General features: G+C 39.9%; 1 protein-coding gene across 2 annotated transcripts in view; it reads left to right on the forward strand.

The window, feature by feature from the left end:
• The first annotated feature begins 738 nt into the window (after nt 1–738).
• Nucleotides 739–18,133, forward strand: part of SNX25 (sorting nexin 25) — an 82,583-nt gene continuing 65,188 nt past the window's right edge. For both annotated transcript variants that reach the window (XM_058837346.1, XM_058837348.1), the window contains exons 1-2: nt 739–1,484; nt 13,481–13,565. In XM_058837346.1, the coding sequence (XP_058693329.1) occupies nt 1,038–1,484; nt 13,481–13,565 (532 nt within the window). In that variant the 5' untranslated portion in view covers nt 739–1,037. The remainder of the gene's footprint in view (nt 1,485–13,480; nt 13,566–18,133) is intronic.

An 18,133-nucleotide genomic window follows, 5' to 3' on the forward strand; every position in this document is an offset into this window, starting at 1 on the left:
TCAGTAGTTGCTATGAACTCACAAATCTGGTGGAGCTGTAGCTGTGGTACACATATGGTAAGATGAACATGTGTCCCAAGGACAACTGAAATATGGCAAGCCTTGTGCCCTTCCAGGAATTTGTTCTCAGATCTACCACAAACATATAAAATATACAACAGAAGTAGGATAGTGAAAGACAGGAGGGCTGACAGGCTTCTGTTGGGGTGGTGAGGCTGCGTTTTTTTATAATCACTGTCGTACCATATTCATAGCTGTTCTATCAACTTTTTATTTATGAAGTCCAGTTATTTATGGCTTCCTTTGGCTGATCGGAGGGGAGCAGGCGCATACTTCCCACACTCAGGAGGGTTTATAGATCTCTGAGATGCACATGCCAAGGCTTTTGTCCTAAGCTCAGGCTAGGGCTTCGATGACCCGGACTGATCACGCCGGGTCCCTCTGGGTCCAGCCGCCGCCCTCCATGCCACAGCCTCCGCGGCGGAGAGGCGTTCCGTAGCTTTCCGCGGAGCCAAGCTCCGCACTGCAGCCGGCGGCGATTCTCCTCGTTTCGTCCGAGCGTACCCGTTCCCTGGCCTGTGCGTGAGGACGCCTCCAACCCCGCTAGAGAGCAGAGCCCTCCGGGACACAACACAGCTCAAGACGACCCGGCCGGGCCGGCCCCGCCGTAGGGCGGTGCGGAGGGCGCACATGTCCCGGGCCCGCCCGCCCGGCAGGCACCGCCCCCGCCTCCGCCCCCTCCCCGGCCGGACACCGAGCGGCGCGGCGGGGCCTCCGCGGCTGCTGCCACGGCGCTCGGCTCCCGCCGCCCAGCGCGGGGCAGCGCTGCCGCCAGAAAGCGGCCCGGCCGCCGCGCACCCTCCTGCCGCTGGGCATGAGCTCCGGCTCCCCCGGCGGCCGCAGCGGTGCCAGTGGCGGCGGCGGGCGGCGGAGGAGGCGGCGGCGGCGGAGGAGAGGGGGGGGCCCGGGAGCGGCGACCTTCGCAGGGGGCTGCCGCGGCGGGAGATGCGCTTGCTCCCAGCGGAGCCAGGAGCAGCATGTTCCCCGGTGCCGACAGCGCTAGCAGCACGGCCGGGCAGCCCGAGGCGGTGGGGGCCGCCGTCCCCGGCCCGCTGGGCTCGCACGGCCCCGGCGGCGAGGCGCGCCGCCGCAGCGCCCCGGCGGCCGCCGCTGTGGTCGGCGGCGGAGAGGAGGAGGCGGCGGAAGACGAGGAGGACGAGGATCCCGGCTCATCCCGCTTCGTGCTGGCGGCGGGACTGGGGCTTCTGGCCGTGTCCGTCGTCCACCTGGGGCAGGAACGGGCCGAGGCAGGGGGCGGCGGGCCGCCGTGCCTGGCGCTGCTGCTGCTCCGCCTCGCCCTCTACGCGGGCTGCGCCGCCGCTGCCGCCGCGCTGGGCACCCTGATCGTCCTGATGTGCCGCGGCCGCCGCCGCCTGCCGCCGCCGGACTTCGCCGCAGTCACTCCGTTCCGGCCGGTCGCGGGGGTGAGTAGCGGGAGGGGAGCGGAGCGGGCGGTGGCCGCGGCGCGCCCTCCCTGCCCGGCGGTGGGGCGGAGGTGCCGCGGCCCTCGCTCCGCCGTGGAACGCCGCGCCACCCGATCCTGGTGTCCTGCTGTCCTGCCGCAGGAACCTGCCCGCACTCTGCCGCTCGACGGGGGCTTTAAATGGCAAAAGTTGTGTTGGAGGGTAGCAGGAGCACCGGAAAAAACCACGCTTTGCTCCGAGGGAGACCTCCGGATTGCGGGAATGCTCGCACAGTAGTTCGCTGTGTTCGCTCCACGGTGGCTGTGTCTCGAATCCTTTTCTGCTCCTTCCATTGAAATGTCACTGCTAAAAGAGAGAGACGTGGTCGAAGAGGTAGTTTAATGTTGCTTTAATTCTCTGAAGTTCTCTGAAGTTGGACAGCTTCAGATAGTGTTATCCTAGTGCCATTTTGTACTCAAGCCTTTGCAGAGCTCTTTGCAAAAGGGAAACAACTTCATTTTCTGTACCTATTCTAAAATGTACTAGTTCATGAGCTCTTTTTAGCTCACAGGTTAGTATTTTTCGAGTTCTAAATGGGACTGATAGCGCGAGGCATTTGGAAACTTTCCTCCCATTCACATCCCCTGTTCCCCATCATCCAGTTCTTGGGAGCTGTTCCTAGATGAGCCTGAAAAACTACTGCTGAAAAATGAGAATCTGCCCACACCCCTGCTTTGCCATGGCTCACAGGGATGTGGTGTTTAACGTTACGCTGGTGACTCCAGTCAGGCGCCCTTGGCCCCTCACAGTGAGCTGTAGGTGTGTTAGCACATGAACCGCTGCAACAATGAATAGACTGTACTGTGTAACTTCTATTTCCCTTCGGTACTGTCAAGATACCTGAGAGCCCTCTAAAAAGGAGAAGGAAGGGAATTCGTGTCGCCTGGGTGTGCAGCCTAGCTGTTCTGGTAACCCAGTTTGTTACATTTAGTACACGTACACTTCTTGGGAGCAGTAAGTAACGCTGTCACGTGTTTCTGGGGCTGCTGCAGTCGATGCAGCTGAGTTTGCAGAACGCAGAGGGTGCTGGCAGGGCAGAGAACCTATTACAAATCACTTGCTGATACAGTTGTCTTTCTGTATTTTCAATCAAGTTGCTAACAACCTGTTATAATGGGTTATTCCTTCATTCTTTGACCTAGGGAGAGAAGGAGCCTCTGTTCGGGAGCACTATGCTTTTCCTGGTCTGCATTTAATAGAAGCTGGCAGAGTTTTGTTGCCAGTAAGGATCATTTGGCCAGGGGTTGTTGAATTCAGTGAATAAAACAACTTGCAAAGGTGCATTTGGGATCTATGCGTGGCTCTGTGTCATACTCATTTTGTCTTACTGGTAGAATCTTTTTAAACATTCTCTTTGCTTTGTACACTCAACACATACTCAGCCTTTTGAAGGAAGTGAAGAATAAATAGTATGAGCATTAAGGTGGGAAGATGGAACACACAGAGTGATAAGCGAAAAGGTGGGTACAGCTAGGGATTGTTCAGGTGGTTTTTGTCATAGGAGTGCTAGGTAACAAATGTGTGTTAGGTGCATAAGCACCTTCTAGTAAAGGACTACATGCTTTTGTTTTTAGCCATACTAGCTAGGTAACTATGTTACACCAAACAGAAAAAATATGCAAATGGATCAATTGATCATCAAAACAGCTATTCCTGTTGCTTTCAGATTTACAAGAAGTAAGTGTTTCCATGTTAATGCCATCGGTCCAGTGGCATTTATGTACTTGAACACTTGTCTGAACATCTGGGTGAGTTAACATACTTTTACATAGTACCAAAAAAGATCTACATATAAACTTAGCAATCAAAATCTCCCCGCTGCCACAATGAAGAGCAGCTTTTAGATTTGTGAAACAGCTGAACCATAAAAATCAATATAATATGGGAAGCCAAGATTTGAAAAAAAACATAAAAAAATTATTGCTTTCTTTGTCTCCTCCTTTGTGAAAAAATGTAAGCCTACTGAAAAACATAAGCCTACTGAAAGCAGTGAAACTAGAACTGTCCAGACACAAATAGTCACTTCTGTTACTGTGCCATCTGCACTTTCTTTTTGTGGTGTGTTACTGTGCATTTCTCTTGAAGATGTTCTTCTGTTGTGTCCACCCATCGGATTTGTATATGTAAATAGTGCACATCTGCTGTTGTGTTGTGTGGTCTAATTTGTAGTGTTTGCATCTATTGTAGCTCTATGGGATGTTTTTGTTGTTTCAGAAGGAAATTGAAATTTGGTATTTAAAATTCACTAGTAAGGCAGCAGGACCTGTTAAAATCTTCCCAGGATTGTTTTGTTACTCTCTCCCTGACTCCATTGAATTTTTTTTTTCTCATTCTTTGCACTGTTCCCAAAAGTTTTGCTTACATGAATGGGATGTCCAAACAAGGAGTGTGGTATTTTATCCTTTCTATTTAGATGTAATTCCAGGCATCATAATTTGGTTTCTCATACCTTCAATTTATAGTTTACTTGATTTCTTTCTGGGACAAAGTGGCTTCAGGACTGCAAAGCTTCTTGAAGAGTTTTTCTGAACATGATTTTGTATATGTGTAGCAAACTTTCTAATCGGGGCTTCAGCAACATGTAGGTGAAGAAAATATTGTCTAGATAGGCAGCATATAGAAGTGTAGGCCATTCACTAAAGTTTCCTGCTTTAGTCTTTTACATCCTTTTGCATTTACACTGCTTTTTCTATCATTCAGTTATTACTCTCATGTTTTTCATAGAGCCTTATGATCCTTTTGTCTTTTCTGTGAGCCAGTAGTAGGATGACAGCAAAGATATAATTTTTTCAGCCTTGTTTTTTCTTTCCCTCAAGAATGACGAAGAATTACCTTTTGGCCTAATAATTAGGAAAAAAATATGAGGTAAAAACGTTATTATGACTGGTATCTCAGTCTTCATGTGTTTTATGTACAACATTTAGACAATTCACTTTTCATTCTTTGTGTGATTTTTCACATTGGGATTAACAAATGAGGAAAGAGTAAGTATTCAGAAATAAGTATTTACTCTAGTGGTAGTCAGACTCAGCTCTTGGAAAGTTAGTGGGAGTACTCTTGACCAACTTCAAAGGGAAGTTGGATGGAGTCCCTTGTGCTGTGCTGAATAGAAGGAGGTTTTTGTATGTTCTCCATTCGGCAGCCACTTAGCATGTGAGGGCTCAGTGCTGTTGATTTTCATGTTCATGCAAGTGAGGAATATGAGTGAAGAAGTGCAGTGTTGTAGGTTTGGATTTCAGAAGAGCAAGGTATGTATCTTTTTTCATTTTGTTTGAACTTGCAACTAGAATAGCCATCTTCTTGAATGTAAAGCTGTGCTTTGTCCATTATTTGGGTAACTCCTTTGGGACTTGAAAGGTGAAGACTTCCTCCTGAAGTCAGGTATCTCAGCAAGAACATTTGAAATCTGTTGAGAATTGCAAAGCAAGCTGTGTGATTTATATCCCCACAATAAATTGTGCTTTCAATGTAGGTTTTCTGTAGGAGACAACTCTGTTCACAAAAACTATCTGGGCAGTCTCCTGGCTTCCACATAAAGACCTGTGTTTCATTGGAAGAGAGGTTTATGGGCAACTCATAATAATGTCTTACTTAATACTTTGAGTACTTGCAGGTACTGATAATATTGGTAAATAATTCCTATTGATACTGAAATAATAGTAATTGAATGTGTCCTTGAAATTGTGTATTATATTATTGTCAGGTATTTTTCAGCACTTTACAGGAGCTGTTTTAGGACAAGATTATTTGTGGTGGTGGAGAACAGTAAAATACAAGGCAGCAAAAAGGCATGATGACCCAACTGTACTTTAGTGAGACTGTCTGTTTTAAAGGGGATTTTTACTTCTCAAGTACCAGTGGACTTGCTCATGGCAAACATAGCCCTGGGTTAGAACATGTGTAACCCTTTAAAATTCGAGTTTGCTCCCAAAACTCCTTTTACCTTGTGTGGTTGTAGAGGGAGATGGCATTCACTCATGTGAAGAACCATGATCAAGTTAGTGGGAAGGGGAAGGAAAACACTTTTTCCCACATTTGTGTGAGTTGTTTGTCTGCCAAAAAAACTGGCAGAGACAGGATTTTCTTTTTTCTTTTCAGCATAGTGTTTTGACTCTGATTCAAAGCAAAAGCTGGGTTATCAACTTCATTTAAATAATGCAAAACACAATGATTAGTTTATTAGATTTAAGTGCTGCATTTTAAATTCAGATTAAGTGAATGATACTCTGTATAGAGAAGGATCTACCTTGTCTGTCTGCAACACTAACAGAAGGATAATAAATGTGCTTTTTTTTTCCCAGTGAAAAGTGTACATGTATTTAATGCCCTATCTTTAGTTTTGTACAATCAACAGTTGTCAATTACTTTTAGTATTTCTTTAAAACTAATCTCCTGACATATTTGGTCACTATTATTTACTACAGTTTAATAGCTCTCAATTTTTAGTATTAGTTTACTCTTGTGTCCTGGCCCTGCAGCCAGATCACACTACATGTGATCATGTTTTATGTTCCTAAAGGTGTGTTCCATCCTTGAACATGGATTTTTGTGAATTTGCCTTTAGTGGAGGGGGAATGGGTAAAGCCTTTTTTTCATTGGATCAGGTTGTTGTTGAAATATCTGGATCCTGGAGCATGGTACTGCTGTTTGTCAAGCTGTAGGAGGATGCATAGTGAAATGGAAATGGTCCCAATGTTTCAAGTGGAATGACAGCTTAACTGAGGTTGAGTATCTGTCATAGTATCCAAGCTGAGTGCTCTGCCCTTTGTGAAGAACATAAGCGAAGCAGAGAGAGAGGACACAGATTTTTTTCCTTCACTGTTGAACTTTTGCCATGAGATGAAGCTGCAGGAGCCCCAGCAGCTGTGGGAAGTGGAACGTTTGCCATCCATGGCCATAAATTTCAAGTGGGATGCAAAAGAGCTCTGGAGGTAATAAATAGTTTGGACAAACAGTGAGAGGAGAAACTTCCTAACTCCTTCCAATTTTGATCTTTATGCCTTAGTAAGACTTCAAAAGTATTTATGGGTTTTTCTAAACCTAAAGCCAAGCATGTTCTATGGTCTGTCCCATTCTCTGGCTGCACAGGGGATATTTAGAGCTCTGATATTGCAGGATTGTTGTAAAAGCAATAGTCGTGGCACTTTTGTCATGCTTTAGACTGTCTCAGGCTTGCAAGCAGATATTCTGATCTACTGCCAGTCTTTTAATTGATGGGTAGTTTCTGGATTGAAAAGAGAAGATATGTTTAGTGCATTTTTAACAGAACTCAGAGTCTCATATGTTTGTTCTTGGTTCTGTCTCATTTATAGGCAGGTCAACAATGACCCTTTGATGATCTGGTTGAATTTACTACTAGGAAAGCCTTGAAATTAAAAAAATGAATATATATTTTAACAATTTCTACCAATTCTATGAGTATTTCAAAATGTTAAGAGAATGTTACATGAATTGCAAGTGTTCTGTTATAGTTCAGCAGGAGCCTGTGGTTTAGACATTTCTAGTATGGTTTATTTTTAGGAATCTGTGGAACATCTGTTGTAATTTGGGATTTATAAGCTTTTTCAGGATTGGAACTTCGTTAGGACTGCATATGTTGTTTACCTGCAGGTGTAACTTTGAAATGATAACTTTATTATTACAGGATACTGACCTCAGGAAATGAAACGTTTTTCAGACTCTGTCTCTCAATTCTTTGTCCCAGAGCAGTGAGCAGACTTAGTTTTCCACACATTTTTTATCATCATGAATATTTGGATGTTTCTTGTCTTGTTATGCAGTCCTTTCTGATTTCTTTCATTGGATCCTGTATCGTTGTCAGCTCTGCATTTTATTGTGCTTGACATTTAGTTTTCTCAGCTTTGTGTTAGATCGACATCTCATATTTTGCTGTGAATTGGGCTGTTTTTACTTTTGTAGGGACTCTTTCTCACATGAACAGTGTTTTATGATTGAAAACATAACTAGGGAGCTACTTCATTTCTCCAGATAATCAAGCTCTGCTAAGTCAGTAAGGATGGGTGGTAGGCTCAAAAAGATCTTACTGTCGAAGTCTCTTGCAGGGAAATTCTAAGAGTGGCTATAAAACCTCTGTAATAAAATCAAGAGTGAAGACATCCTACATTCAAGGTATGCTTTGACATTGAAAATAGTATAGACATGTATCAGAAACACTCTGAAAATAAAATCACAAAAAGTTCTCTTGTATTGCCACGTCTTGGTTTCTTGCTATCTACAAAGGAGTGCAGCAGAATTTACCCAAGGAAAGAGCCAGTTACATAGAATACTGTATCCTTTACCAAGCTGTTACTTCAAGTGGTTAAAAAGATAAAGAAATTGTGCAGTCATGAGAACAGATTTGTGTTTTGACTATGGGAGAGTTTCTATGACCAGCCATTCTATACCATTTTTTTCCATATTAAATATGCACAGTGAAACAGAACAAGTTAATGGTAATAAAATGAATGATGATGGTTCATTTGGCACGTTTTAATAATAATAATTAAAAAACAAAAATGTGTGTATGGTGAAAAGTCATGTGCAGGGAGGGTATAGCAATAGATCTCGCAGGAGTTTGTCTTTGGTTGCTAAGCTGACACTCTGCAGCTCAAGCATGACTTTGTGCTGGTTTTTCTGGCTTGCCAGCAGTTTAGTTTTCATGCCATATGGCTCTTTTGGCCTTGAAGTATAGACCATGGGTTCTTGTCTTTTCTTCACAGAGGAGGAGAGTGTGGAAATGTTCAGCAAACTAGGGCTATGCCTGTACCTTGAGAATTAATTTAAGACTTTATTTTGATGGCAATATTAAAAATTCCAGCACAGGATAATCCTGTATTTCTTGCTGAGCAGCAATTTGAATGCTAATTTACCTATAATTTCTTGGTTGTACTGATGAGAATGAAAGTAATACCTGAGAAATGTTTCATTTTCATATTCTTATCTGTCTGGTATTCTATGAAATCTCAAGTGAAGAAAGTTTTGCCCTGATTATGAAGTTTTTATACTGTTACAGTTTTACTGGTTTTAATCATGGTACAGTTGAGATGGAAGATCCCCATCTGATAAACACAGTTTACATGTTCCAAAAGCTACTATATTAGTAGAAATAATGAGATGATATAATAAAATAATTGATATAATGATGCTTAAGATAATAGGATTAACATGCTTTAAGTATGTTGACTTTTAAATTGGTAATTATGGTATCCCTAATGCTGAATGTGACACATACATACTTGCCATGTAATCTTAAATAGGACTGTAAATATAAATTAAAAAATAATAACTCCTGTGAATAGAAATTTATTTTTGCATCGTTAGTTGAAGTAATGCTCGGATAAGAACATCTATATGAAGTAATATGTGAATAAGAACATATCTATCCATATATGTTAAATATGAATTTATGTAGAGTTCAGTGAAGTATTGTTTAAGGCTGTGACTCTTTATTATCAAGGTCCAGGCTGATGTTAATGTATGTCTTACAAAGATAAGAGGAAAGTTAGTAGGGAGGAATAGGTAACTATGAGTAACTGGTTGATTTGTGTATGCTGAATTAGACACAGTCTTAGCCTTTCAGATCAGTGATTAAACATCTCTATTCCACAATGCCCATTTATACTGTGGCATCTCTCATGATCTCTGTTCTAGTTTTGCTGTAATTGAGTTAATGTAATAGGAATAATTGTAAATTTTTCTCTGCTTCTGGCCTTAATTCCATGGCAGAGTAAAGCTGCATGTGATGTGCCTGTAGCAGGTGCCAGGCTTTCTGCTGCTGTGTTTTAAAAATTGCATTTAATGGCAGGTGTTGCAAATTAATTTCTTGGTGGTGGAAGGTATGCCCGTGTTCTCTGTGCTTTGCCATTTATTGAGTGTTGTTGCTGAAATATTTTCTTAATTCCTTAACATTTATTTTTGTCTTCAGAGCTAATTTAAAATTACTTATATAGTTTAAACCGATAAATGACATAATTTTTGTATCTGTAGGAGACTGAACCTAAGACAAAATCTCAGATTCAATGTCAGGCTTTTTTTTTCTTGGCCCATTCAGACTGTTGTTTTCTTCATCTTAAATAGTTTACAAAAGTATCAAACAATGAGTGTTGTTCAGAAGTCTGCAGGAAATGCACACATCCTTTTTTTGAGCCTGTAAGCAAAGTCAAAACTGAGGAAAACTTGAACTGTTCCAGGAAACAGGCCTCCCTCTTTGTTAGCAACCACGTTCTCAGCATATACTTTCAAAATGTGCTCCACCCCTACCCCTTCAAGTCCTTTTAAGTTTTATTTATGTTTCAGTCTGGTTTCTGTCATCTGCCAATGAAATCTACAGACTGGAACCCAACTGCCTTGACACCAATTTAAAAAAAATAAATTATTGAGGCCTGTGATAGTGTGAGTCAGGACTTAGAGGAATGTGCTAGGTTTCAATCAACATAGAAGAGCATCTAAACTAGAACTTCAACAGTGTTAAATAGATTTACAAACGTATTTGGCTTAGTCAGGGTTATGCCAACTATTTGAAAAAATATTTGCCAAATATTATGAAACCTAGCACCATTTTTCTTTAGATGAATAACATGAAGAAAAATGTGAAAACATTCAAAAGTAGGCTTTCTTGCTGAACCTGTTTTCTACATTAGCCCTCCATTTGACTTGAGTCGGGGTGGGCAGAAAGTCTTCCAGTGAAATATCCTGTATTTTTCATTCTCTCAGCAGTTAGAGCTGAGCTCGGAATGTGAGTTCTCTGAAATCCTTCTGTTATCACAGATGTTGGTTATCTGTGTAACCAGGTTGTTACTGTTGTTTTTAAGGTGTTTGTTGCTATATGTCTTCTAGCTTGGGGGTGACTGCTTATTTAATTAATTCATCGTTATTATTGTCACAGAAACAGTACTTTTTGAAAGCAGACCTAAACTAACAAGACTTAAGTCTTGGTTCTGTTAAATGCAAGAAACATAATTCATAAAATGGGAAGAAAAAGTGAGTTTGATCAGCTGTTTTAGACAAGACACCTTTAGGTCTGATATGTTATCAATCATGGAATTAAATTAACAGCTCTCTGAAGAGTCATCAAGGATCATGAATAGTTCAGGTTGGAAGGGATATCTGGAGGGCATCTAGTTTACCTTCTTGCTCAGAGTGAGGAAGATTGAGAGATGGATGCTCCACAGCCTGTCAGCACCCCTAGTCTGATATTTGAGACGCCTCATGATTAAAATAGTTTTGCCTTGTGATGGGAATTTCCTGTGTTGCAATGTTTCCTAATGTCCTGTGCATCTGCAAGAAGAGTCTGGCTCCCTTTTCTCTGTATCCTGTCATTCAGTAGTTGGAGACAGCAGTAAGGTCTCCCTGAAGTGTTTTTTTCTTAAACCTGAACTAATCCACCCAGTCTCATAGGTTAATGCTTGAACTCTTAGAGGTGTTTTCCAACCCAGATAATTTTATGATCACTCCTCTACATATGAACGTTTATTCAAATGTTAGATTCTTATCTGTTCTTGAAAATTTGTTTTTTTAATGAAGTTGAAACCTTATTTTAAACCAAGGTGGTTTCTTTTGCTCTTTGCTTTTCCACACTTCATGGTTGTATGCAATATCTGTATGTGTATGGAAAACTACTCAGAAAGTCCAATACACTGTGCATCTTTGCCCTTCAGTAATTACTTGTATGCAGCAGCATCATTATTGCTAGTGGTGGTGTTCATTTTTACCTTTTACATTATTTTTTATCACATCTTGAACAACCATTTTTTTACATGAATAGATGGTGCCTTTTAGAAGTCAAATGTACCAGCTGTAGAGGATACTCTCATTGGAATGTGTTCTTGCAAGCTGAAGTGTGAGTTGGTGTCTGGTGTTCAAGAGGCAGCATTTTGCTGAGTCAGTAGTAGTCAGCCTTGTTCTTAAAATGAGTGTTCAAGTTTGAAGCATAAAATGATCAGTTCTTGCTTTTTGGAATTAGATTGGATCATAATGTGGTGATGTGGAAATTCACTGAAGCTATTTACCTTCTTGCAACTATAGATTCCCTCTGAAGGTTGCTTTCTTTTTTAAATTTTTTTTTTTTTTTTTTAACTTGTGTTTAAACTAGTTTTGAAAGGAGCAATTTGGTGAGCACTGCATTGGAGCTCTTACTGATGCTTTAGGCCATAAAAAATGCTTCCTGTAATGTTTGTGATGCAACTTGTGATGCCTAAGTTAGCTTGAGGTCACTGGCCTCCATGAAGGTAGGACTCAGTTCAGCAGAAGGATTAGCCTTGTGAGATACCCAAGCTGGCATGAGTGTTAATGAAGGAGTGTGTTGAGCATGGAGCTTGAGTCAGGATTGTGGGCTCATCTTTAGGAACTCTTCCTTCACAGAAAGACCTGAGTGAGTTTGTTTAATCGGGTTTTCTGAATCCCTTCCCCTACGGTACTTGGGGTGTTTAATGAGTCCTCTCTTTTTAATTTTTTTAATCATGCAGTTTCCTGCTGCAAATAAAGCAGAAAGATCCTGAAGTAATTGTGTGACTGGCATTTACACAGCTTTGTGTTGAGGAAGTGTGATAACATTAGCAGCTAGATATGATGTATTGGAGCCTGACAAATAGTGTTAGGTATCCCTATAAAGAGAAAAAATACTTTCTCCTGCTGTTTACCTGGATGTGGCTGAAGCTTTTACCTGTGTTCAGGTCAGAAAAGGGCTTGGAAATCTATAGTGGTTCACTAAATACTCTGTTCTTACCCATCATTAACTATTGTCTTGATAGTGATGGGGGGACTGCAAATGGAGGCAGATGTGCTGAGGTCTTGCTGCTCCTGCCATTGGTAGTGTTGTGAAGGAGGGAAGAAATCAGCTGAAAGACCACAATCATGGTCTCAGAATAGTGACTGGGAGAAGTCTAGGGAGTGTTGCTACATTCATCCAAAAGGTGGAACAAATCAGCTGTGGGCAGGAGGGCACTCAAACATGGAAAGTACCTGTCACTTTGCTGTGTGCCTGAAAAGCTTCATTTTGCTGTTAAAAGTAGTGCATAGGCTCCTTTATTTAGGTCCAATTGGATGAAGTTTGTTAGACTCTACATGCATGTATCTGAAGTAGATGAAAACAAATCAAAATACAGAGTATTGGCCTGCAAATTGGCTGAAATGATGGTATATTACCTTTAAGAGCATTAAACAGTGTTTTGACTTTATGTTTATACTGCTTTCTCTCTGTGGTGAATGTTGGAGGGATAGGGATGTTTCTGAAGTGCTTTCTCCTTGCAAAGAAGAGTGAGCTCCAAGCTGACTGACAGTGGGAAAAGTTTCTATTCCTGTTTTGAATTATACTCCTTTCTATATAAATACATCATGAGTCACTGCTCTTTGTCTATACCCTGAAAAATGTTTCTCCATACGCCCACCTGTTTGGACACTGTGGGAGTGAATACTCTAATAAAGACAAATATTTGTATAGGACAGCAGCTTAAAATGCAGAGGGCCAGAAGTATCTTTGAAGGAAGAAGGCCAAAAGAATGTGAACCAAAATTGCTGAGCAATCTGAAGGCTTCTCGTTTGTTTTAAAAGCAGTTTACAAGGCTAAATTAAGTCCATTGTCACAGTAGGCTATAAAAATGTTTTATTTGCTGTGAAAATACTGGATAAAAGAGTTCCAGTTGTTCTGTTACTTACATGTCCTATTCTCAGTGCACTGTCTTGCAAATGAATGCAGCTTCTTTCTACCAAAACACCTTAAGATAATTTTCCAAGGTGTACAATGTACGATACACAAGTGTTAATATGTGCTTAACGAACAATGTATAATAACCTCATAGACAAACTCTTCTGTTTTAACCATAGGACGTGACAATATTTGTATAAAACCAAATGATACAGTACTATTGCCTTGAATTACAGTTTTATTCCTTCTTCTTTATTCCTTCTGAACTTTTGGTTTATTTCTGCCTCTAATCATGAATATTCTGTTTGAATTTCAGATTAACTGGTCTGGAAGCTCTCATGATTCAATCCAATCAAGGAGAGTGGTTATTTCTCACAATATGGATAAAGCGCTGAAAGAAGGTGAGTCTTAGGTGCATTAGAGTCTGAATATCTCTTGTCATTTTAGTAAACCATAGCTGCACAATATTCCAAGACTTTAGAATATGACCCAGGTTTTTTCCATGGTATAAAATACAGTAGCAAGGTCTTAGTCTTCTCAAGAAATCCACTGTAGTATGTAATGTGATGTTGCTTTTGCTGTTCAACTGATACCTTGTCATTGTAGTGGCTATTTTTTTACAGAAATACTTTGAAATATAGTCCTTAATACTTACGCACAAAGCAAATGGATAACACTTTAAATATTCTTGACTGGGTTTTCCTGAATTGAGAAATCCTGTAGGCAGTTGCATACAGTCTTCCCATTTAGTGCAATTCTTGCCTTTGAAACTGACTCTAAAATCAACATTTGTATTTCTGGCTGATACAGTATATCAGTCTTTTGTAAATATTTTATCTAATTTTGAATACTTTTTCCGTTAAGATTTATTTGCAGCACTTTTTCCTATCTTTTTCATAAATTGGGAGTATCTTTGAAAATTATAATTGCTTTAAATGAGTTGGTTGTCTTATGACAACTTGGTATGTGTTATGTTTTTAAAGTTATTTTTATGAATAGCTATTAGCAGGATATGTAGAAAAATTAAAAAATTGGAACACTACCTACCTAAGTCATCATGGAGTTGGATGCATGAGGCCATCCCTACTCAGTAAGGCTGAAAGTTACTAATACTTAAATGATTCATTTTTCAGAGTTAAGTACCTTATGCTGTGACAGCTCGTGCCTTTCTGCTATTTTTTTTTTTTTTTTCAGAGTAGCTTTTACCTTCCAATCTCACTCTGAATTTTGGAGAGCAAGCTTGTCAGATTTAGTTTTATTTCTTCCAGCCTAAGTGATGAAGCCACTTCTCTGTTTTGAGACTGTACTTTTTGCTCTACCATACAAAGTGTTTTGGGTTTGAAAGGTGACTGAGTCATCTTGAGATACTGAATGCAATCAGTTTGAAATACTGAATGCAGTCCCTAAAGCAAAGTACATTTTTAGTACAAAATGATCAGTTTCTATGAAAATAGACAGGACTTTTTGCCTGCGATAATTCTGAAATTTGTAGTTGTCTTGATGTGAATGGTGTTTTATTTTTTGTTGTTTTCTCCCCACAAGTTTGTGGTTGAATAAAGCTTTATTACTTGTGATATAAAAAAATACCATCTGTTTTTGTGTTTCCAATCTTGCACTGATTAGGATTAAAGTATTTATAATTCCCAGGAATTTTTGACAACCTTTTGCTGTCTAGATGTAATGCACTACTCAACAAAATGCTTTAGCTAGGAGATATTAATTTGTAACAAGGTTTTAATCTTGGGGGCCAGTTTGGACTCCTAGTGCCTCTTGAAGTTTTGGGGTGTGAGGGTTTTTGTGTGCTTGTTTTTATTTTTTTGTTTTGTTTTTTTTTTAAAAAAAACCCCAGATTTTACTTTTCTTTACCTTGGACATGCATAGGTAATGTCATCTGATATTGGAAATGCTGTTGCTGAGTACAAAGAGACAGCTCTTTGGTTAATTCTGATTTCTCCAGCTGTTTTTCATCATTGTGTAGTTAAGTTTGCCTGGGGTTTACTGTTAGCTGCTAACTGCCTTGCACCCCTCCAGAACTGCCTGTTGTTAGTCATGCCATGTTTTTGCTGGTGTTACAGCCAGTCTGTGTGGACCTTTCTCTCTGAGTTTAGTGTGGCTCACCTGAGTTTCTGTGTCACTTCAAACTGCCACTTGCTTTACAGCATTTTTCCTGATGTTCCCATCATAGTCTCTTAATGTAGTTGGAAGGATAGATAGCAGTCATATCCTTGCTTTAACTGAAGGAATCATCCATGTTTCAGTTTCAACAATCAGTCCTGTTTCAATAACTATTAGATGTTTAGATGGTTCTCCTGTAATGGTCACTGGCTGATAATAGTTGCCTGTGTCTTTATATGGCTTCTTGTCTTGCTGCAGCTCATGTAATAAAGTTGTTGAGAATCATCCTTTCACAACATGTCTCACACTAAACATCACCAAGAAGGAACATTTGTATATGTTGGTTTACAGCCCCAACCCTAAATGTCTTTATTTTCCATTAAGAGCAAAGTAGTGTAACTGGTTGGTGCTTTAGAGTGGTGCTTCATTTTTAATTATAGGATACTTGTCTTAGCTGTAGGTATAAGGTGGGGGAAAGTTGTGACTGCCACAGTGTGTTGTGTTTTATGAAATCTAAGTGTTTAAAATCAGAGTATGTATAAGGTTACAAAGAGATTTTCTTTGTTGAATATGGCAGAAAGAGAAGGCCATATTCAACAAAGAGACTTGTCAACCCCAAGTCTCCTTTTCATCTGGTAACACTTAAGTAGCTAACACTGAAATATGTTTTTTCAGTACTTTTCATGCTTTCTCTTGAGAGATTGATTTGATTTTTGTTTGACCTTCATTTATCTTACAAAAAGAGAAGATAAGGCACTTCTACAAATACCCTTTAGTGCTACCTGTTGCTTGTCTGCATTCCATCCACACCGTAGTGTGGTGAGATGTCTCCTGAGAGGCTGTGCCCAGTCATACTCGTGCCGCTTTGTACAGAGTGTACTGCTTGGGTTGAGGCTGCAGCTGTCAAGAGATTGATCTGCTGTGAGGATAGCTGTCCTCCCAGGAACTGAATTTCATTTTCCATTTTTATTGCTCCAAGTCCTGTGGTATTTTTTTCACGGCCAGCCTATATCTCTGCAGTTTTAGTAATGCCATGAAGAATGGTCTTCATATCACTTAGCTGTTTTACTGCGTCATTTATGAGTAAGTAAAACAGTGCAGGCCATAGCTCAAATCCTGGCAGAGCTCTACTGGTGACATTGTTCCACTGTGAAAATTCACCTGTTTCTTAAGTCTTAAAATATTTCCTGCCAGAGGGCCATCTCTTCTTTCAGAGTGGGTTTTCTTCCTTCAACCCTGCTTGGAGGTGATCTTTTTGGAAATATTTTGTGTATTTAATTAGATTCTTTCTGTGGATTAGATCTTGCCCGTCTGTGTTTTGATCCCTTAGGATCTAACTCTGTTAGAGATTTAAGGTTGTACTTCCCATTACAGAAAGATTGGGAAAAAACTGTCTCATTTCCCAACTTAAAATGTGTATTTTGACATTTAGAAAAAGAATTGCTAGTAACTCTTACAGCTCTCTATTTGAAAAGCTGTTGGGTTTTTTGTTTTTGTTTTGTTTTGTTTTTTTATTCTTTTAATTTTTCCAAAACACAGCTTTCAAAAAAATTTCTTTGGTCCACAATATCAGCAAAACAATTTGAATTTGTTCTCTCTGCTATCGGTATTCAAACACTTGAAACCAAGAACTCATGACAAAGAGTGTGTGCAGAAAATTATTTGGACATAAATTTGTCTGTTTTTTTTATTTTACTGCATTTCTGAGGTATTTTAAACACATTTTTTTCTCTATTGTTTATATATTTTTATTTTTTTTTTTCTGCATAAAAGACCAGTAAAGACATAAGCGCTAGGAAAATTTTAATAAAAATGGGCCAGAGACTGGGGAACTGGGAGGCTGTCAGGGATTCCTTTTGCACAGGGCCGATCTATCCATGCACAATGATAGCATTTAGCCTGCTAAACCTGGTAGTTTCATAGAATTTGATTCTGGAAGTAAAACAAGAAATGCTAGTGGTTTTCTGAACACAGACTTTAGAAGAGCACTGATATCTTTAAACCACTATCACTAGTTCACTAGTCACTGAAATGATGGCATTTAGACATAATTTTGTCAGCCTTTTACGCCATAGTCTAAGTAAAGATTTAGTGGCCATGAGAAATTTCAGTAAAGCTAATATTAAGCATAAAACCTCATCCTCTTAACTTGTATAACTAAAACACAGTGAAATCTAAAATACAGGAAGTGAATAATGGCCTTCTTCTCTTTCAGTTTAGATGTTAATGACTTGGAAATTATAAAACTGAATATTCAGAGTATTTATTAGTAATTTCATTAGTAATTGTAAGCCCACCTTTAATGTAGGGGTTTTAAATTTTCTTTCATATTTTTATTGTCATTGCTTTTTGTTGTTTGGATGTTTTTGGTCTGAGCTGGCTTTTGGCAGGGGAAAAAGGTAGTGGCTATAAGAAGTAAATAAGCATTTATTATTTACTTCTCTAGAACAGGACTTTGAGAGGTACTTAGCTGTGGTGTAGTCTGTAATCTTTTTCTGTTAGTTTTTTATTGAAAGTATTTTTCTAAAAGTATATCTTACCGTAACCCCATCATGAATGTTAGATCTAGTGTTGTAGTAGCACAGAATTCTGTAATGATTCTTGGCTTTTTTATGGTGGATTCTTCCTGCAGGATCCTAACACAATTCACATTACCCTTATATTTCTCTTTCACACGTGGCAATGCTTGTTGCTCTAGAATAACTCAAGGCAGTGTTGTAGCTATATCTTTTCTTCCTTTGTTCATACAGTCACAGGAAAGTTTTGGATTTGACTATAAATTAATGTAGTGGTTTTGGCTTCTCCAGGGTTTTCAGAAAAGAACAGTTACTTCTTGCTGAGACTTGGAAGTCTG

This window comes from Poecile atricapillus, chromosome 4 (genome assembly GCF_030490865.1).
Source record: "Poecile atricapillus isolate bPoeAtr1 chromosome 4, bPoeAtr1.hap1, whole genome shotgun sequence".
NCBI classification, from domain to species: domain Eukaryota; kingdom Metazoa; phylum Chordata; class Aves; order Passeriformes; family Paridae; genus Poecile; species Poecile atricapillus.